The sequence below is a fragment of the Ctenopharyngodon idella genome, chromosome 13, assembly GCF_019924925.1.
Source record: "Ctenopharyngodon idella isolate HZGC_01 chromosome 13, HZGC01, whole genome shotgun sequence".
NCBI classification, from domain to species: domain Eukaryota; kingdom Metazoa; phylum Chordata; class Actinopteri; order Cypriniformes; family Xenocyprididae; genus Ctenopharyngodon; species Ctenopharyngodon idella.
The window spans coordinates 19,029,524-19,052,500 of record NC_067232.1 but is presented as its reverse complement, the minus strand read 5'-3'; the positions used below and the strand labels follow the sequence as shown (position 1 = coordinate 19,052,500).

Below are 22,977 nucleotides of genomic sequence, written 5' to 3'. Positions count from 1 at the left end.
GATTAGTGATATAAATGCAAATGATACTGCATTGATTAAATAAAATACAGTTTGTAAGGTTTTAAGCATGTGGTGGTCTGTTCTTTATGACCGTTTTTTTCTAAAATTACATCCTTTTTTCTAAAAAAAAAAAAAACAAGGAATATCGCAATAAATCGCCTTTCTTACAGTATCGCAATATATCACAATATATCGTATCGTAACCCCTGTATCGTGATACATATCGTATCAGATTCTTGGCAATACACAGCCCTAGATTATAGGGTATTGTGAGTGGTTGCCAGCATGTTGCTATGCATTTGCTAAGGTATTCTGAGTGGTTTGTAACTGATTCTAGGGTGTTCTGTGCGGTCACCAGGGCATATGCAGCTTCTAAGGTATTCTGAGTGTTTTTAACATGTTCCTATGCAGCTGCTAAGGTGTACTGGGTGGTCACTAGGCCTCTGACATTCTGGCCCCCCTTAACATAACATTATGGAGTTACATTTTTTGTATGATGAAAAGTAATAAAATAGCTTACGTCTGTGCAACAAGCTACAATGTGCTTAGCACGAGCAGTGCAGGTATGTACAATATGGACAATAGTAATAGCGATTCACCACTTAATTATATGATTCTACTGACAATAAATGTATTTGAATATTTTTTAGGCATTATCACAGCATTGAAGTGTTCACACATTATGACCTCCTCACACTCAACGGAAGCAGAGTGGCCGAAGGACACAAAGCCAGTTTCTGTCTGGAAGACACTTATTGCCCTGATGGTAAAAGACCATTATATAGTTATGTTAAACCTTATACGATTTGGTTTATAAGTGCAAATACTCAAAAACTGTTTTTGTGTTTTTCTTCAGGACTTCACAAACGCTTTTCATGTTACAATTACGGAGATCAAGGCATTTCAGTGGGTTGCTGGGACACGTACCGCCACGATATTGACTGCCAGTGGATAGACATCACCGATGTGAGACCTGGAGACTATATCATGCAGGTGAAATGAAACTCTGGAAGATGGCAATCACGCACAAAACATTTTTCACTATTATTTTCAGGAGTAGATTTTCTTTCCAGAATGCAGTTTATCCACTTTTTCTCTGTCATTAACTTTGGAACATGTTAATCATCCAAATCACTGTGGGCGCTGGGAGGCACTTCCGCAGCTGAGCTTCACATGCAGAACCAGTCAATCAAAGAGCCGCTTTAGGGGCCAATCAAGAGGCCATTTATATATCTCATTTGTAAAATATAGGTTGATGTAAAGCTTTGTTTTAATTACAGTGTACCTTTTGTGCTTTGACCATTTTGAAGATTTATTTGCTCGAAATGTCGCCATGATAGATTTGCATGTATTTTAAGAACATTTGGAAGATGCTAATTACAAACCAGCATCGGGCTGCTGCTATGTATAGCACAGCATAGAGCCGTGGTGATACTCAAAAGGTCAGAGTTCCCATCTCCATGTAGAATGATGCCAGCAATCCCATGCCAACCCCGTCTGAGCAAAGACGCTGAGTAAATGAAGCATCTATACTTCATGAACCAGACAAACCTGTTGCTCTTTCCTTGAGTTGCTTGTCTTTAATTCTACACCAAAAATAACCCATTGCTAAGCATTCCCTGCTGGAGGAGAAAAGCGTGCTTTATCCTTCTCTATTAGACATGCTCAATTAGGTTCAGAGGAATTTACGCCCGCCTGTTTTACAGGCGCTTTCTCGCTCAAACATATGCTCAGACAGAACCAGATTCTCCACAGTCCAGAGTTAAAGTTGCACACTGTCATTAAAAGTGCAAAAAAAAAAAAAGATAAGTGAGACTCGCATTTTGAATGTGCTTACAGAATAATTACCTTCGGCTACTAGGAAATATATTTGAAAATAAAAGAACTGTTGTATCAGCGTTTAAAAAGTTCTTTAGCCTAGTAGGTATGACCACATTAAATTTATAACAAACTATAGCTGAAAGATGCTCTTTTGACCCTCTTCATACCCTGCTTACAGCATCTTTTTGGACTATTAAATTATTATATTGCGATTTTATAACAGTAATTTGAGATCTGGTTTGGTGGGCCAATTTGTAAATGAGCAATCTGGTTGCATAACATTTCCTTACAAGCTCTATGTCCTTATTGGTTCTGCATGTCTGCAACTGTGAAATTTTTACAATATCATTATGAAATGACACCAGGCTGGCATTGTAAACAACGGCTATATTTAATACCATTCATCCTTGATTTGTTATATAATTAGACAAGTCGATACTCTGATCATATTTTTTTCCAAGCACATTTTACCAATTCCAAACCACATTAATCTTAATAACTACCAATAATTTTTGTATATAATCATTTATAAGTGATATATAATTGTTAATGAGGGCTGGAAGTGAAAGGATTAGGTGTGAAACAATCAGGATGCCTTTAGTCTCCAGTGCCACCTTTTTCCAGAACTGCAAACTGCTGGGAGTTTCCAGAAGTACAAGGTGTAGAAGTACAAGACCTTAAACTGCTTTTTAAAAAACCCATTAGTAATTCCTGAGGGAACCCATGACGAATTATCCTTCTGGGTTGCCCTACAAATTGACCTAATTACTGAACAGCTCTATTCATTCTTGTGTGTGTTTTGTCAGGTTGAGGTAAATCCGTCCCTGGATATGGCTGAATCAGACTTTATGAACAACGTCATGCGTTGTCGATGTAAATATGATGGACACAGAGTGTTTATGTATGGCTGCCATGCAGGTATGATCCCCTTATCAATGAATCAACCACAACATGCATGCATGCTTAAGCGCACTAGTATCTAAATTCCCTGTTTGATGCACTTTTCTATCACAGGTGATGCCTACAGTGCTGAAATTGAGGATTTATTTGAACATCAGCGTCAGATCAGCAATAACTTCATCTGAGCCTAGTAAAGTGAGGTGAGAGGAGGGGATGTTCATAAATGGGTCCTGGAAATGTGGATTTTTGGACAATAAACTGTGTGAAAGAGAAAGATCTTCTCAACTGATCTCAGAACAGTCTATCAGTAGCACCACTGAGTGGAAGCTACATTTTTTAAGGGGTTATGACATGGATTTTTCTAATTATTTTAATATGTTCTTGAGGTTCACTTCTAATGTTAATAAAGTTTTGTTGCACACACATACACACACACACACAAAAAAACAACAACAACATATATGCGGAAAAACAATTCTTTTCCACCTTTATTCTGACCCTCTGTCTGAAGTGATCTGTTTTTAAGGGGCGGCTCTTTTAAGGCTTGTCAGAAAACAGCCACTGTTATGAATGGCTAACGTCATTGCATAGGAAACAGTATCAGCGCCCATTCGCTAGTGCACGTGAGTACGTGTTTTGAAAACACTATCCACATAAAACCGCCATTTACAGACAAAGCATTATGAAATCATTTACTTACCATTTGTGATGTAGCTGCTGTCAGATCCAACACAGTTTCTGCTTCATCTGTCAACAAAAGTTTCTTTGCGAACTCTCCATTACACTGTACATCGTTTACAAAACGAAATGCTCCAAACAAACATATAATCCTCTGACATGATCTGGGACACCATTAAAATAAACCATGCACTTGTTTCCGACACTGGGATCTTTCTTAAGTACCTGTACCTGAAGTCTGTATAGAGATGCAAACGAGCTGTTTAAACTGGATGCGTTAAAGTGAACGTTCTTTCACTCTTCCATTTGTCCTGTTGTCGGTAGACGTCAGAAACGGGCATCTGTATACTATATCAGTGTAGACAGTGTCAGTGATTATAATGGGTTCTATTTGATTTTGACGCAGCGCTCACATTCAGTGTAGGCAAGTGTTAACCTTTAAGTGACTGAATGCCAGTGGGCGGGGCTTATGTTGTGATGATGTAAAACTATTCGTCGATGTCTTGCTCTGGAGCAGGCATATGCAAATGTATTTGCCAGTGACGTCACAAATCCCACAATATCCAAACGAGCCATTTTTGCAGCTTGATTAAATAAATGGACATTTTAAGCTATGAAACTTGCAGGATGTTTTAATGGTACAAAGACCTCTTATATGTCAAGATCAAGGCAAATTTGATTTCTCATGTCATGACCCATTAAAATGGTTTTCTCCATGGAATTGAATTTAGTCTAGCAGATGTTTGGAAATCAACCAAAAGAAATATAACTAGGATTAGTTCACCTTAAAATGAAAATTCTGTTCCACCCAGTTGCAGTCCCAGATGTCAGAATTTTCAGTCTGTTCCTGAGACACATCACTTTGCATCAGAACACATGGAATATACTTTTATGAATCTTTTGTAGAGCATTATTTGCCATTTTGGAGCTTGATAGACAGTCTTTTTCAATTTCATTATAGTGAAAAGAGTGGCTAGGATATTTCTCAAAAATCCACCATTTGTGATTCACAGAAGAAAGTCAGTCATATGAGTTTGGAGTTTGTAAATAAAGTCAGAATTTGTATTTTTGGGTGAACTGATCCTTTAATTAATATCTATTGAGAAACTGGGACATTGTTTTCAGAGGCAAAGTTGCAAGTGTTGTGAGTTTATCAGCTAATTAAAATAAAACCTCATGCAAAATGTATTGTTCATGGGACCGTAAGACTAGCATTAGTAAATAACTTTTTTTATTGTCTACATATATTTATTTCATGACATTATATAATAAATATAGAATAAATGTTATAGAAAACAAAAAAAGAAAGAAAAAAAAAAGAAGAAAGCTGAGTGAGTCAATGGTCTTTAATATTACCAATATGATCTATTTTATATGGCATCCAAATGCAGTTTGTTCACTTTTTCTGATCATTTTTGAGTTTTATATCTAACTTCAATTCTTTTGTTTGAGTTAAGCACTTTATTGATGGACTGTCAGTATTCTGGTAGAAATGCATCATTCACTACCATCTTTAAACACACACTTCGTTTGTTTGTATTTATGCCGCCTTTCCATTTTTGATTGGCCCTTTTCATCTTTTTTTCTGTGACTTTCCTGAATCCTAAAAGATAACAAAGGATGTTGTATATGCTGAAGATTTATTTATTTAATACATCGTTAAACACATTTTCTGGATGAGAGTTTTATTAGTTTGACAATTCATAGTATTAATCAATGTTTGCTAAATGGTTGACTGATTTAATATTCATTTAACATCTTGGAGCTTTGATTTGTGGATGAATGGAACTTGTTTTCTTAGTCTAGCGTGTACTTGAAGCTTTTTTTTTTTTAACATCTGAGTATAAAGGAGTATGTTGTTACAATGTCCTAAAAAAAAAAATAAATAAATGTAAAGGGATTCTGGGAATACTATGAAGAGCTCACTACAGCATTTAGTGATGAGTTCAAATCTAGCTTGAACTCAAGGAATAATATTTATGGGCCAGAGCATTACATAGGTCTGAAAGTAGTCTATAAATCTAAAAAGTCATTTTTTTGAGCTGTACTGTATCAGTCTTTATGTTTGTAATTATTTGCACAGTACAAGATGCTGTTTAACAGTGGTTATTGTGCATGTAATGAACCGATATGTAATTTGTTCCTACTGTTTATCTAAAAACCTCATGTTATTTATCTTAAAGTATAATCCATAATGGTTGACACATGAGTGATTTTTGTCATTTCTGTGCATAGATATTATTTACATCAACTTATGTACTTTACATTTTCCATGATATACTGTTTTTGTAAGATAACAAATATGACTTATTCTGTCTCTCTGTTGTGTACCTTTACTTTTCACCATGTTACTCTTGATCTGTTATTTCACCTATACGTTTATTTATGATTTGCATGTTACTGTATGTTCTTAATATAATTGGTGCACAAATTGATTTCAGTCCTTAATTCACAGCAAACTTTTTGTATATTATTATTATCTTCTGGTGCTAATTGTGCACTTTTCTGGGAGTTTTTCATGGAGTAGTTGAGAGTTTAAGCTCTTATTGTAATTTGCAATACTCTCAGGGATGAAATATTTGTGTTTAAAATTATTTTTAAGATCACTTGGACACAGCCAGGACACAAATAAATGGGAAAGTAATACCAAAATCATTCCAGAAACTGCAACGTGATGTTAAACTCCTGTTACTGTTTTTTGATGAGTGTTACAGTAGTCAATGAAAACAACTGATCTCAAATGTGAATAAATATGGCGTATCAGGTCTCATTTAGCTGCCTATACTCTGTTTTTCTGCTCACTGTGTACCATGATCCATTGCACAAGGACTCCATTATCAATAAATGTGTGTTTGTGAAAGTCTGTGTTTTTGTTTTCATACCAAATAAAAATAAATGTAATAAATTCAAGTGGCTGCTCAAATGAGGGAAAAAATCAGACATGGCATATATGGAAGCACTTGTCAAAGCAAATTAAAATTTAGTAATACTCATGTTTTATAATTATAGTTGTAATTATATAATCTCTGTAACTATTATATAATTAGTTATATAATAATAATAATAATAATAATAATAAAAACTACCATTCAAAAGTTTATTTGTTTTTTAAAGAAATTAATACTTTTGTTCAGCAAGTTGATCAAAAGTGACAGTAAAGACATTTATAATGCTACAAAAGATTTATATTTCAAATAGATGCACTTCTTTTGAACTTTCTTTTCATTAAGGAATCCTTAAAAATTGTCTCGGTTTGCACAATAAAACTGAATTTTTTTCTTAAGCATCAAATATATACATATTAGAAGGACCATGTGACACTGAAGACTGGAGTAATGATGCTGAAAATTCAGCTTTATATCACAGGAATAAAATACATTTTAAATTATATCCAAATGGAAAACAGTTATTTTAAATTATAATAATTGTATTTTTGATGAAATGCAGCCATGGTAAGCATAAAAGACTTTAAAAATCTTACAGATCCCAAACTTTTGAACGGTATAGTGTAAATGTTTCTTTTTCAAAAGCCTCTGTCATAAGCCTATATGACTCTCTTTTTAGTACATAAAGAAAATAGTGATACTGTTTCACTCTTATGTTTGTTTACACAATGATATACTACAAATGAAAAAGCTTTTCCTTCGTGTTTTTTCACGTACAGACGATAACATTGTCAAAACGGATCCACGAAAATGACTGAAAACGCTGTATTATGCATGCCAGGCCATTAGTTGCCACTTGGTTAAAAAGGGAAAACTATTCCGTTTTTAGTACATCGTTGTCATGTAAACGCACCCTAAATTTTCCCTGAAGGGTCACCTAGTTCCTGTGAGAGCTCTGGAAAATGCTCATCCAAAGTTGCAACTGCCAGCCAGGACATTGTGCACATTCAGCATGTCTGTCTAACTGAAAGCATTGCACACTCACAAGACATATCACAGTTCAGACCTCCTATCAATACATTTGCCCATTCTGCCCATGGCTCAAGTAGGTGACACATTATATTTGATCAACAGATGTGTGACACTTCTATGAGAGTGTATGGCAGTTCTACAGTCATTTTTTGTATGGCTTTGTTATGTTCACTGGGAAGGAACTGTTGTATTGCAGAGGAAAGCAATAAAACAAGTTCAGTTGAAGTGAAGAACACATTACGAGCTGTTATACATTCAGTTTAAGACTTGTTTATGAAGCCCAAGTTATTTTATTAAATCTTAACTCAATCATTATGAAAGTGTGTCAGGAAAAGCTAAGAAACAGGCCTTACACAAATAATTCTAATTATATTAGTATACAATTACAATTATAGCTCTCTTATAGGCAGATTGACCACAAAAAATGCACATTTAAATGCTTTTTTTAAATACAGTATTTGTGTCACAATTTTTATTAATCTTTTTATTAATAATACAAATTCTGATAACTTTTTAGAAATGGGACAAAATGTGTTGCACAATTTTATCTGCCTTTATTTTTGAAAATTCCACTTTGAAATTAATCAGAGATGAGAAGAAATGCATAGTTTATTCTTCTACAATTTATCAAAATTATGACATAACATTACCACTCACTATCCCTGAAACCTCGTCAGACCACATCATTTTCATGATAACATTTTTAAAAATCAGGCAATATCAATGCAGTATCAAGAAAATGTTCCAGTATTTAAGTGTCATGTGTTCTGGCTAATTTTGTCTTCTTTATTCATATGTACTGTTTGACATTTAGCATAGAATTATATATCTTTTTGAATTATATTTACTCATTCCTATTTCATTTTCCTCTGCAAAAATATTAAAATTACAGGATTTAGTCATACTGTATGCAGGTTTTGTGTTATACATATATGTGTGTGTTTTTCAGTAAATTTGTCTGGTTCCTTACAGTTCTGCTGAAATGTACTGAAAACGACAGAACATATGCATTGCCATGGGATTATTGCCTGACAATTACAGTTATATATACAGCAGAAAATGAGAGCTGTTAAAAGCGCTGATTATAGGGTGGAATCGGGACAGAGACGTTTTTTCTGCCCATGCCACAGAGACGAGCCAGGAGGCTTCCTCTGAGAGCTCCACAGACTGACACAGCACAGAGGGATTATGGGATAGTATGTGCAAGTACTGAATACTTTGAAGATGTGCTAATAACCTAGCATTGTTAGTATAGCTAGGTCGATTTTGTGTTAAAACTATTTAAGATCCAGCAGAGGGTATGAGAAAGTAGAGAAGTCTGTAAAAGGTCTATATGGCCCTGTCCCAAATGGCACCCTAAACACTCACAATCTTCCTAGGAGTCCGCACTGTAATGCTGCTTTGACTGTTGATTAGAAGTCTGCTGCGGAGCTTGCTCCAGTGCGCGCCCGGAAAAAGTGGGCATCATGGGTGCAACGTCAAAGTATCGTCAAGTTATGTTTACCACAGACCTTACTTTACTGATAATTTAAACCCTCCATTACAAAACCCCATAGTAAAATCTCGAGGGAACCAGTGGCGAATTAGTCTTCTGGGTTTTGGCGTCATCCCTGCACCACTTTGTTTGGGACAGGGCCAGTATCTGAAGAAAGCAGTCCATTAGCATTCCCATTAATATCGATGAATTTGGACATACTAATCTTTTCACATTTTGTCTGCGTCCTGAGTTGGTAATTCTTTTGAATAAGTAATTACTTTGTGACCGATAAAAAAGTATGTTTTATATAGTATTTAATACAGACGTTAAAATTAAATATACTGTATATAGCCAATAAATTTGCCATGCTGTCATTATCATGTGACCTACCAATATCAGTTGTGTCGCTTCACTGACATTTACAAATTGTCTCCCGTGGCCTCATGGGATAAAGTATCCATCAGATGTGCACTTTGGAAGTAGCAGGTCATCTGGGACTTTTTTGTCTACTTTTTTATGAATACTGTGAATTCGGACATACTACTCTTTTTACATATTGTTTTTCACCTACTATATATTAAGTAAGCATGCGTTCCCTTTTGAACGTTTCACTCACGTTGCGTCAGTTCGCTGATGCTTATGGGGAAAACTCAGTTTTCTCAGAATCCTGAAGCCTGATTGGTTCACATCTGTGTATCTGCACAGACAAATGGCATTTCAGACCACCAAAATGGGTAGGGTTGACTGCCTATATAAGCCATGCACAAATAAATTCCATATCATCAGAATCTTTCTCCTTCAGAGCGAAGATCATCTCTCACTGCTCGCAGCGGAACAACAACACTTCAGCAAGCAAGCTGATTCAGTGATCTCCGAGGCTGGACCACCCTCAAAGTGTGCCCGTCTTCCAGTCCCCCTTCAGTTCAGGGCGCTGTAAACAATGTAAATGTGAAAATGTGAAATGTAAAAGTGCGGATCTGGGTTACTCGCTTCATTTCGCTCACAAACCACCCCGCTTTAGGGGCGTGATTCACACTTCAGTCTCAGATGACAGTTCTCATGTCCTCAGAGCCAAGGTTCAGTCTCTGCTGGTAAAAGGTGCTGTGGAGAAAATTCCCACGGAATGCAGTGAGGCTTTTACAGCCGCTACTTCCTTGTCCCCAAGCAGGATGGCGGCCCCAGGCCCATCCTCGAACTAAGATGTCTGAATCACGCCTTCATGACACGGCCTTTCAGAATGTTAACTATGAAACAAATCCTTGCGCAAATTCTCCCCGGGGATTGGTTTATATCAGTAAATCTGAAAGATGCCTACTTTCATATCCAGATAGCACCCCATCACAGACCATTCTTGAGATTCGCATTCGAGGGTGTGGCATACCAATATACAGTCCTTCCATAGCAATATACAGACTCTCTAGCTCTGCATACTTTTACAAATTGTGTAGAAGCAGCTTTCTCCCTTCTGAGACAGACGGGAATCCGCATACTCAACTACCTCAACGATTGGCTGCTTATAGCCAAATTGGAATCGGAGATATGTGCCTACAGATCCCTGCTTCTTAGCCATCTGGAAGACCTGGGCTTCAGGGTAAACTTAAGCAAGAGCTTGCTGCTCCCCAGCCAACGAGCATGGTGACCTCATTCAAAGTGAGGTCTCTTCACCCCCTCAAGAGGTTTCAGAAGCTGCTGGGCCTCATTGCGGCAGCTTCCTCAGTCATTCCGGTGGGTCTGCTCAACATGCAACCACTCCAGCTCTGATTAAAGGCCCGTGTCCTGCCTCGGGCATGGCGCTTGGGCCATCACACTCTCAAGGTGACCCACGGCTGCATCAAAGCCTTGGTCCCTTGTAAGTCACACCCCTCTTTTACCAGGTCGGGGTAATGCTGTGCTCGGTTTCCAGGAGGACAGTGGTAGCCTCCAAGATGGGCTAGGGTGTCCTGTACAATGGCAGAACAGCCTTCGGCTCATGGGCGACCCCTATGTTTAGTTGGCACATTAACCACCTAGGAATGATGGAGGTGTTTCTGGCCTTCATGGAGTTCCAGCTGGAACTCAGGGGTCATCTTGTCCTGGTCTGCTTGGACAACATGACGGTGGTTGCCTTTAAAAACCATCAAAGAGGTCTCAGGTCTCACCCTCTGCACAGACTGGTGAACCATCTTCTCTTAAGCCCAAAGTATACTTCGGCTGTCCGTGTTTGTGCACCGTCTGCATGATGTAATTTTCGTCATCATGAGGGCTTGCGAACGTCCGCACACCCTGTCCGCATGCAGACCAAATTTCGAGACCATGCGGACGGTGCGCATGCAACTGCACATGCGCAAGCAGGACAGAAGAGTCCACTAGGTGGCAATACGCACAGTACTGAGCACAGTGTGCAGTCATCGAAGAAGAGTGTGGAAAGAGCGATTCAAAAACAAGACGAGTAAACTTAGAAGCATATCCTTCTTCATTGTTTTTCATTCCTGTTCTCTTGGTGTATCTTCTGAACTATGACAGAGAAAATCTCAGAATTAGAGACACGCATCCAAACCTTAATCGAGGACAGTAAGAATGCAAGGGCTTCAGATACCTTTTTGGATGCGACTAGCTTAGTGAACTCTGTACATTGTTCGGTTCCGGCTGTAGTTGCTTCAGTTGCTCCTTTGCGCTTAAAAAAGATTAAGGAAATTAATCCAACGCCGTGGTACAATGAGCACACTCGGGCCCTAAAGGGAGGTGCCAGAAAAATGGAGCGCAGCTGGAAGAAAACAAAACTAGAAGTTTTTCGCATTTCGTGGAGAGAGAAAATGATTGAGTACAGAAAGGCCTTAAAAACTGCTAGATCTACCTATTTTTCAAATCTTTTAGAAGAAAATAAACACAACCCTAGGTATTTATCTGATAAAGAGGCTAAATTAACAAGAAATAAAGCTTCAACTTCTGATGTCTCCAAACAGCACAGCAGTAATGACTTTATGAACTTCTTTACTTGCAAGATTGACAATATTAGAGAGAAAATTATAACCATGCAACCGTCTACTACAGTATCACGTCAGACAGTGCATTGTAGTGTCCCTAAGGAAAAATTCAATTCATTCACTGCTTTAGGAGGGGAAGAATTGTCTAAATTGTCTAAACTTGTTAAATCATCAAAATCAGCAACATGTATGTTAGACCCTATACCGACTAAGCTATTGAAAGAGATGCTTCCTGAGGTCATAGATCCTCTTCTTAATATCGTTAATTCGTCTTTATCACTAGAATACGTACCAAAAAGTTTTAAGCTGGCTATTATTAAACCTCTTATTAAAAAACCACAACTTGATCCCAGAGAATTAGTCAATTACAGGCCGATCTCAAACCTCACTTTTCTGTCAAAAATACTAGAAAAGGCAGTATCATCACAACTATGTTCCTTTTTAGAAAGAATTAGTATCTATGAGGATTTATAATCAGGATTTAGATCGTACCATAGTACTGAGACTGCTCTCATTAGAGTTACTAATGATTTGCTCTTATCATCAGATCATGGTTGTATCTCTCTATTAGTGTTATTGGATCTTAGTGCTGCATTTGACACTATCGATCACTATTCTTTTAAATAGACTCAAAAATTATGTTGGCATTAGTGGAATTGCATTGTCATGGTTCAAATCATACTCATCTGACCGTTATCAGTTTGTAGTAGTAAACGAAGAGATGTCATATCGATCACAAGTTCAATATGGAGTACCGCAAGGCTCAGTACTAGGACCGCTGCTTTTCACTCTGTACATGCTACCCTTGGGAGATATCATTAGGAAGCATGGCGTTAGTTTTCACTGTTACGCTGATGATACCCAGCTCTATATTTCTTCGCGCCCTGACGAAATTTACCAATTCACAAAATTAATGGAATGCATAGCTGATATAAAAAATTGGATGACCATTAATTTCCTACTACTAAATTCAGAAAAAACAGAGATTCTAATTTTTGGACCAAAAACGTATTCACGTAATAACCTAGAATACTGTCTAACACTTGATGGCTGCTCTGTTAAGTCTTTGTCGTCAGTTAGGAACCTGGGTGTGCTCTTTGATACCAGTCTTTCATTTGAAGGCCATGTTACTAGCATCTGTAAAACCGCATTCTGCCATCTTAAAAATATATCTAAACTACGACATATGCTCTCAATGACAAATGCAGAACAGTTAGTTCATGCGTTCATGACCTCAAGGCTAGATTACTGTAACGCTCTACTGGGTGGTTGTTCCGCTCGCTTGATAAATAAACTACAGCTCGTACAAAATGCAGCAGCTAGAGTTCTTACTAGAACTAGAAAGTATGACCATATTAGCCCAGTTCTGTCAACACTGCATTGGCTTCCTGTTAAACATTGTATAGATTTTAAAATCTCGCTAGTTGCTTACAAAGCACTAAATGGTTTAGCTTCCCAGTACCTGAGCGAGCTCTTAATGCATTATGGTCCTTCTTGTCTATTGCGATCTCAGAATTCAGGTCAGCTGATAATACCTAGAATATCAAAATCAACCGCAGGCAGTAGATCCTTCTGCTATTTGGCACCTAAATTCTGGAACAATCTTTCTAGCATTATTCGGGAAGCAGACAAACTCTGTCAGTTTAAATCTAGACTAAAAACGCATCTCTTTAACCTGGCATACACATAACACATTATCAATTTATATTTCCAAATCCGTTAAAGGATTGTTAGGCTGCATAAATTAGGTCAGCCGGAACCGGGAAAACTTCCTATAACACTAGATGTACTCGTTACATCAGAAGAAGAATGGCATCTACGTTAATATTAGTCTTTCTGTTTATCCCGAGGTTTACCGTAGTCAACCAGATCCGGGCCGTATCCAGGTGAGATCGAGGACCTGCGCCTTGACACGACCACAACTCAGCCCTGAAGTATCAGCAGAGATTGAGTCAACTAGATCATCCACTGTGAAGGCCTCATCGACACGACAGCCAGTGGCACAGTTCCTCAACAAACCGTCCATACCGGCGTGATGAATACGATCTTCAACTGGATGGAACTGGAATAAATACTTTGAATGTTGTGATCCCATCAGACTTATGATAGCTACCTGAATTGTAACAAAGCACTATTCGCCAGAGGAGAACTGGCCCCCCGACTAAGCCTGGTTTCTCCCAAGGTTTTTTTCTCCATTTTAACACCTGTTTGCCACCTGATGTCACCTGCTGGAGTTTGGGTTCCTTGCCGCTGTCGCATTTGGCTTGCTTAGTTGGGGACACTTGACATGTGATATTCAACAGTGCTTTGATCTGCCTGCATTGACACCATTTTCTTTAAGAGCTGCTGTGCAGCCAAAATTATATACCAGTTATCACTGTAAAGCTGCTTTGACACAATCTGCATTGTAAAAAGCGCTATATAAATAAAGGTGACTTGACTTGACTTGGCTCCTGTAGCCCTCCGTAGGTCATCAGTCAGATCTGGAAGAAGTATGTTCAGTTCTTCTTGTGGCAGCACGCTGGCAGAACCAGCCTTGGTTACCAGAATTGGTCCATCTACTGTCAGCAGCACTCAAACGAGCGCCCCTACATTGTTGGCTCGCACAGCGGCTTCCGTTCTGCACTTGTAGCATGGCGCTATTAGATTAAGTTCCCCATAAGCGTCAGCGAACTGACACAATGCGAGTGAATCATATCGAAAGAGAACATTTATGGTTACTCACGTAACCCTAGTTTCCTGAGATAATGGGAATGAGCATTACAAAGAACATTTAAAGAACATTTTAATAATCCACAAAAACCTTTATCCTTTAAAGAAAGCTTTTGTGGAATTGAAAGGTTTCCGTGGATGGTAAAGGTTTTTCATGGAGCCATCAATGTCAATAAAGAACCTTAATTTTTAAGAGTGTAGTAAGGAAGTATGCATATTTGGATGTAACCAATGATATCTGAATACAGGTGTTTTTGAGCCAGTCACATGATAAATGCCATAAATGCCATGTGAATAATCACTGGAAGAAAATGGCGGCCTGACAATGCTGGATGGTAGTGATGGTTAAATGAAGCTTTATAAAGCACCAAAGCTTCTCTCTTAACTGTATCGCAAAATGGTTTATTGCTTGAAGCTTTTCAACACGATGTGGCCACAAAAATGAATTGCACCTATTAAAGGGCTGTGTTCCGTTACAGCTGCTTGTTCTGCAACTGAGTCTTTATTTTATTTTATATAAATAATGGTCATTGTCGAAGTGACTAATTTGTGTCAGTGTACTGGCACTAAAATAAGTAAAATAAATTAAACAAATTATAAAATTAAGATTTGTCTATTTTAATTCTGCCTCAGTCCTTAGACTGTTATTTCATAGGCAAAGTTCATTTGGGCTTCATATATAGCATGAGGTGGGTACACAATACCCTTTTGCATAAACTTAACTGCATTCATATCATATGAGTATTTATCTTCACAATACATTTTTCAAAAGTATTCTTCTTTAAAACATATTCCCCCGGTTTCACAGACAAGGCTTAAGCTAGTCCCAGACTAAAATGCATATTGTAGCTGTTTTAACTGAAAGCAACTTGCACTGATATATCTTAAAATATGTCAGTGCCATTGTTTTGTCTCAAGATGCACACCAGTAATGTTTCTTTCTAGGGTACATTTATCAACGCTACTTAAATATCCTAATTGAACTAATGCCTAATCCTGGTTTAGGCTAAGCCCTGTCTGTGAAACCGGGCCAAACAGATTAAGTGCACTAGCCAACTGATATGGTTCTATTTAGGCCAGTGGTTCTGAACCAGGAGGCCGGGACCAACTAGGGGGCCTCAACAGACTTCCAAGGGGGTCTCAAGATTACTTAAAATTGATTTAAAATAAGACAAAGACAAAAGCATTAAATTGAGCTAAAACAACTAAAAATTGAGACATTGCTTAGTGTTTGTTTATTTTTAGATACCTCTTTATGTATATCTTTTTAGTTATGCAAAGCAAACTATTTTATTGGGTATAAATCGTGAGTGTGTGGTGTGAATTGAGATCCACTGATTTAGATAAATTTAGTGTAGATAATGATAAATATCCCTCTGAGCAAGACATTTAACTACTGGTTCTTTTCTTTCGGTTTGCTTTTTACCGTGGTTTAAGTCACTGCTACAATACTTGGTTTGTATACTGAGAGTCAGTACTTCTTCAGATGTGATCGCTGGTAATCTGACAGTGAGGGATAAATTAAAATTATGATTATTATAAATATGTCTCCACCTAGTGGTCAATGATTCAAAATTCAAGCACCTGAGGGCAGGCAGAGATGCTGTGTTGGATGCACATAAACATAAACTGTGAGGGATTTTATTAAACCAGATTTTTATGTTTTATGAAGAAATGTGCCACCACAACACTAGGGTATTTTAGTGGTTGTCAGAGCATTCCTATGCTGTTGCTAAGGTGTTCTAAGTGGTTTTCAGTGCTTTGCTATGCAGTTACTAGGATGTTCTGCTTTGTTGCTAAATTGGTGTTCTAAACAGTATTCTGATGCATTATGAGACTAAATGTTCCTTAAAATGACAGATTTCACCACTATCACACATTTTGAGACATTATTGGAATAGAAAAAATCTCACCCAGAAATACCCACATACACAAGTGTAAAGAGAATAGTAGGTGGTCTTTCCTTTAGTCACAGTCTGTCACCTCCAATGCTTCACTACAACAATATGAAATGACATATTCTCTCTCGCAGGCTTCCAAAAGTCCTATCTCATAACCCTACTTCATCTCCGAACCTCACTCAGTGAAAGTTAATGGAAGCGGCAGCAGTGGAGAGATTTCCCCTTTAACCATCTCTCAAGTGTGAAACTGTTCCCTCTAGGGTCCTGTAGGAACACGTTTTGTATAGGCTGGGCTTAAACTTTGGAAACGTCACACTCTGTCTCCCTCCACTGGCCTGCATAATTGAAAGTGCCTATGCATGAAGATATAGCCAAGATGGCATATCGATGGCAAATTATTTCAAGGGCAGATTTCTTAGAAAAGGGCTTTTCAGTTTAACACTTGATGTTAAAGGTGAAGTGTGCATTTTTTGATGTTAAAACACTTTTTTCCTATCCCCGTTTAATGTAAAAGAAAACTTTAAAGAAGCAAGTGAAACCCAGTGAAGTAAGTTTGAGTGGAGAGTGTTTTGAGAAACCTGTTTGAAAACAGACATATACACCTGTTCACCTGTACACCTTTTCAACTGCTTGTTAAAGCAACTATCTAATCAGCCAATCACATGGCAGCAAATCGATGCATTTAGGCATGTAGAAATGGTCAAGATGATCTGCTGAAGTTCAAACTGAGCATCAAATTGGGGAAGAAAGCTGATTTAAGTGACTTTGAATGCTTGTTGGTGCCAGAGGGACTGATATGAGTATTTCAGAAACTGCTGATCTACTGGGATTTTCACGCACAAACATCTCTAGGGTTTACAGAGAATGATCTGAAAAAGAAAAAAATATCCAGTGAGTGCCAGTTCTGTGGGTGAAAATGCCTTGTTGATGCCAGAGGTCAGAGGAGAATGGCCAGACTGGTTCAAGCTGATAGAAAGGCAAAAGTATCTCAAATAACCACTCACTACAACCGAGGTCTGCAGAAGAGCATCTCTGAACGCACAACACGTTGAACCTTGAAGCAGATGGACCACACCAGGTCCCACTCCTGTCAGCTGAAAACAGGAAACTGAGGCTATAATTCACAAGAGCTCACTGAAATTAGACAACAGAAGATTGGAAAAATGTTTCCTGGTGTGATGAATCTTGATTTCTGCTGCAACATTCAGATGGTAGGGTCAGAATTTGGTGTAAACAACATGAAAGCAGGGATCCATCCTGCATTGTATCAACGGTTCAGGCTAGTGGTGTGGGGGATATTTTCTTGGCACACTTTGGGCCCCTTAATACGAACTGAGCATTGTTTAAACTCACCACAGTGTACCCATCTTCTGATGGCATCTTCAAGCAGGATAATGCGCCATGTCACAAAGCTCAAAATAATCTATACTCAAATGGCCTCAACAGTCACCAGACCTCAATCCAATAGAGCACCTTTGGGATGTGGTGGAACGGGAGATATATGCAGCAACTGTGTGATGCTTTCATGTCAATATAGACCAAAATCTCTGAGGAATGTTTCCAGCACCTTGCTGAATCTATGCCACAAAAATCAAAGGTAATAATTTTAAAGTAAACAACAAACAAGGATGCTAACTGAAGCCAGGAAATTAATCCAGGAAGTTTCTACAGTTTATACATTCATCAGACATCTCAAGTATACGATTTATTGCTATTGCCTTGTAATTTCCAGCTGTGCTTTTATGATTCAGAATTATGGGGCTGTCACTTAAACCATGAGAGGGCGGGGTCTTCTTAGACCCTCTCCTGCTCTTTGGAGTGCTTGTGAGATCCAGTTGTGTTCCGCCCTGCTGCCTTACTGACCTCTCCCACACAAAAATAAAAATCAGTACCGCGCAGCTTTAAAACCCTCCATCCTTACCAAATGACTTATAACAATATTTTATTGGTGGGATCCTGTCACTACCCCCACCTGCCTCGGTTCACTCCTGCTGTTTCCTCTTCCTTTCAATTAACTTTGCAATGTGCCCACCAGCCCAAACATATTACAATTACATTAACTACACTGGGTACAACATTTTTGTAACTCACAATACCAAAGGTCATTCAGGCCTGATAAGGTTTAAGCCTTCATTATTATAGTTTCAGACACAAATGGCCTGTCCACAGACCATCCACAGTCTGTTCACTGATTGTATGATGCATGTATATCATGCATATCAAAAAAAAAAAAAATTGCAAGAGGAACTAATCACTGGATTTAAGTTTAATTTAAATGTAAATATAAAGTTATGAAAATTAATATAGCCCTTAAGCCAAATCTATTAGCTCTGGAACAAGTAATATATTAATAAGACCAAAGATTGCCCATTTGATATACCCAAAACGAATTATAGGCTACCTCATGTTTAAATACTATCTACATAGGCAAATTCGGCAAATTCCCAAAGGACTGGCCGAGATGAAGCTGTTCTCTGCGGGTACATGAGCGCTTAGTGGTCGCTGGCGGCCTGGAGCTCGCATCTCCGAAAGCGAAATAACTTTTTTTAGGCGAGAATGTAGTTGTTAAGTCGGGTTCGAGTCATTCGTTCATCAAGTCCCAGCCCCATAGACAAGGCTATGTAGCAAAAACAGAAATGATTAGTTCTCCTCTCGAATCTTTCGGTTCAAGTCGTACGTACACCACGTCACAGCCCCATAGGCTGAATGCAGAAACTGAAAAAATTAGTTCATCTCTCGAGTCTCAGGTCCTTCGTTCTTTTGTCATGTGACCGCTTCCCGGCTCAGTGTCTCGCAACAAATACATTGCATTTGTATTACTATTGACTGTATGTTGTATTATATTTAGGGATTATCATAATTATCAAAAGATATTTGCAATAAACATTTATGTTATGCCACTATGTCCCTTCTGACCAATCTTTTTATACAAATATTAGACCAATATGTTCAGTCTTCATATAGGAAAATCAATTATTATACTAGCTAAAAAAAAAACAAATAAAAAAATAAATAAACTAAAAAAAAAACTATGCACTTGTTTGTAAGGAAGGTTGTGAATGGCTGTCACATCACGTGAAAAAAGAACAAGGACTCAGACCTGAGACTCGAGAGATGAATTAATCTTTTCAGTTTCTGCATTCAGCCTATGGAGCTGTGACGTGATGAATGAACGACTCGAACCCGAAAGACGCGAGAGGTGAACTAATAATTTCTGTTTCCGGTACAGACTACATAGCCTTGTCTATGGGGCTGGAACTTGATGAACGAACGACTCGAACCTGAAAGACTCGAGAAGAGAACTAATCATTTCTGTTTCCTGTACAGAACCTATGGGATGTTGCGCATGTGCGGTCGACACAAAATGAACGAATCACTCTCTGAGACAAATCGTTCATGAACGACACATCACTAGAGTGTATACGCCCCCTACTGCTGATTGGCTACAAGTGTGTTGTGATGCTCGGTCCGATCCACTTTCAACAGCATTTCTCAAAAATCGCTTACTGCACCTTTACATTATAAAGGGTATATAATATATATATATATTTAAAACAAGTATTTTACTATGCATTGTCATAAAATGACTTTAGCGTACTAAAAATAGCTGTTGCCCATGCAGTCATCATCATTGTTTTATGGACACTGCATAAAAAGAACCTGTTCTTGAAACCTAAATGTTTTAAGATGGGGATGATGCTATATCTTCTATACTGCAAGGATAAGCGTGCCCTCCTGACCAAGATGAAGTACCTTAGCCCTGTGTCTCAATTCATCTTAAGCACTGATAAGCTTAACTGTATGCAAACACTGAGCAAAGTGACACATGGCTTCCTGCAGCCTGTATTTTCTGCATACCAACTAAACAGTGAGCAGAAACCCTCTGCAGGCTACTGTGAGCAGAGAGTGGAAAACAGATCCAGCAAGTTACTCTTTGGAAGGCTGCCCTTCAGTTTAGGAGCTAGCATTATACAAGCAAACTGAAGATGATTGCTGACACTTTTCTGCAATGAATTAGTGGTCAAACTTTAGTTTAGAGTCCAAATGACTTTTGCCTCAATAAACTCCTAATTACTGCTTATTAATCGTTAGTAGGGTAGTTGTTAAGTTTAGGTATTGGGTAGGATTAAAGGGTTAGTAACCTTAATGTTATGAAGCGAAGAGAATGCTTTTTGTGCGCAAAAACAAACAAAAATAATGACTTTATTCAACAATTTGAACCGTTGTCATACATAGTGAACTCAGTGCAAGCTTCCTTGTTTACGTCCGAATGCCGGCTCATTATTGGCCGGATCCTGTGTCAGCATCACATGCACGCGTCGTGCAGCTCACGTGTTCAGCTTCGGCCAATGTTGAGTTGGCGTTCATACGTAAACAAGGAAGCCCGCACTGAGTACACTACGTATGACAACGGTTCAAATTGTTGAATAAAGTCATTATTTTTGTTTGTTTTTGCGCACAAAAAGTGTTCTCTTCACTTCATAAGATTAAGGTTGAACCACTTAGTCACGTTGACTATTTTAACCATGTTTTCAACTACCTTTCTGGACGTCAAAAGGTGCAGTGACGTTGCTGCCTATGCGTGGATCAGATGCCCTCAGATTTTTATCAAAAATATCTTCATTTGTGTTCCAAAGATGAACGAAGGTCTTACGGGTGTGGAATGACATGAGGGTGAGTAATTAATGACAGAAATTTCATTTTTGGGTGAACTAACCCTTTAAGGGTTGTAGAATATGGTCATGCAGAATAAGAAATTAATATCTGCTTTATAAGTACTAATAAACAGCCAATATCCTAGTAATATGCATGCTAATAAGCAACTAGTTAATAGTGAGAATTGGACCTTAAACTAAAGTGCTACCGAATTATATTCGGTAGCACTCTGCATATTAATTTGAAATAGAAGAAATTCTATTTGCGAAAAGAAAGGCTGCAGGTCAAGCCCTTTGAAATGATTACTATAATTATTTTATCATTGAGAAAAAATCACTTTACCTCACATTACCATAATCACATTCATTTTAGTTGCTTTGAGTATACACTGTAAAAAAGCATTGTTGTTTTAACTTAAAAAAGTAAGTTACCTGGTTGTCTTAAAATTTTTAGTTAATACAATGAAGGCAATTGGTGATGATTTCAACCGTAATTAACAAGCAGCCATCTGATTAATTTAAACTGCAGTAAATCCTCACAGTCTAATGTGTTCTTAAACAAACAGATATCACGCAGGAAAAAAGGCAAATTTATGGCTGATGGAGTGGAATCCATCAAGATCAGGGAAATGTGTAATTAAAGCGAGGTTATGAGAGATGGACTCGAGTTCCCCTCCCTCGCTTCCCTTCCTTCCTCCTGCTGTCTTATTAATCTCCACTGTCGGTCTGTTGTTCTGATTATGGATGTCATACAGCAATAAAGCGAGTCGAGATCAATAATCCTGAAATTAAAAATGAAAGTGAATTTCCCCAGCAGGCCACACTGCTGCTGTTACGGTGCATGAATATTCACGTAGAGCAAAGCGAAGCAAAATACACATCTAAAGCTGATAATTCCCTGCAGGCAGGTGGCTGGATCCTGGAGGCATCTTTAATGAAATCATGCACACTTGTAAACATTTTAGTGGAACATAATGATCAGAGCTATAACAATGTTCTGTCTGGCACTATTTACATGTAGTGGTGATGCTATTGCCTGTGTTTTGCATCTTTATTCTATTCTATTCTATTCTATTCTATTCTATTCTATTCTATTCTAATCTACTTGCATTTACCAAATATTGCAATAGGTAAGTTGCCAATACTCTGTTTAAAACTGTTTTATGGCCTTATTTATTTATTAATTGCTCATAATCTAAAAGAGGAACTAAAGAAGTTTGAAGGATAGATTTGCAAAAGTAAAATCAGTGCAGTGTTTGATTTCCTGTCAATTAGAATAATATAGAGACGACACTTGAAATGTATTAATTGCGTGTCCTCTCACACGAAACTTGTGCTGTAATGTGCTTGTGATGTAAAAAGGTCAGCGAAGGTCTTTGTAGACACTCTTGCTTTTCTACTCATCTTCTGTGAAAGACAGAGATTACAATGATTCATCATTGTCATGGATTCCCTCCTCCAGACTTCACATCCTGTGGTATCCGTACGGATATCTAGCCTACTACTGCACCGCACTCCCCTTTCCACGGAGATGGACATCATCCCCCCGTTTCCTCTCTGAGATCTCTGAAAATCGATGGAAAATTAATTTGCAGGCATCAGTAGAGGATGACATGCTAGAAAGTTCTTTACCTCACGCTGACAGCCCGCTTTGTCTAAACACAACAAGTTATGTTTGGTTTAGCTGAGGGCGGGTCCGTCGGTACGAGTGCCTGTCAGTAATTGCACTGATTTATCTGTCCTGACCAGCCTACCTGTTCATGTCCTGCACGTGAGCGAGTCTTCCAACATGAGCTATATAAAAAGATTTTAGGCTAATTCTTCCTTTTTTAATGCATCACATATTGTGCTAATTCATGTTTAATTTCTGCACCATCAAAATGCAACAATACAAATTTAAAGAGGACCTATTATGCAAAATTCACTTTTATATCGGGTGTGAACATAAATGTG

The 22,977-nt window shown here is 38.1% G+C and overlaps 1 protein-coding gene across 1 annotated transcript in view; it reads left to right on the top strand.

The window, feature by feature from the left end:
* loxl4 (lysyl oxidase-like 4) overlaps nucleotides 1-6,259 on the top strand; it is a 40,584-nt gene extending 34,325 nt beyond the window's left edge. The window contains exons 12-15 of the mRNA XM_051916960.1: nucleotides 651-766; nucleotides 857-993; nucleotides 2,628-2,739; nucleotides 2,836-6,259. Of these exons, the coding sequence (XP_051772920.1) occupies nucleotides 651-766; nucleotides 857-993; nucleotides 2,628-2,739; nucleotides 2,836-2,906 (436 nt within the window). The 3' untranslated portion in view covers nucleotides 2,907-6,259. The remainder of the gene's footprint in view (nucleotides 1-650; nucleotides 767-856; nucleotides 994-2,627; nucleotides 2,740-2,835) is intronic.
* Nucleotides 6,260-22,977: the final 16,718 nt, after the last annotated feature.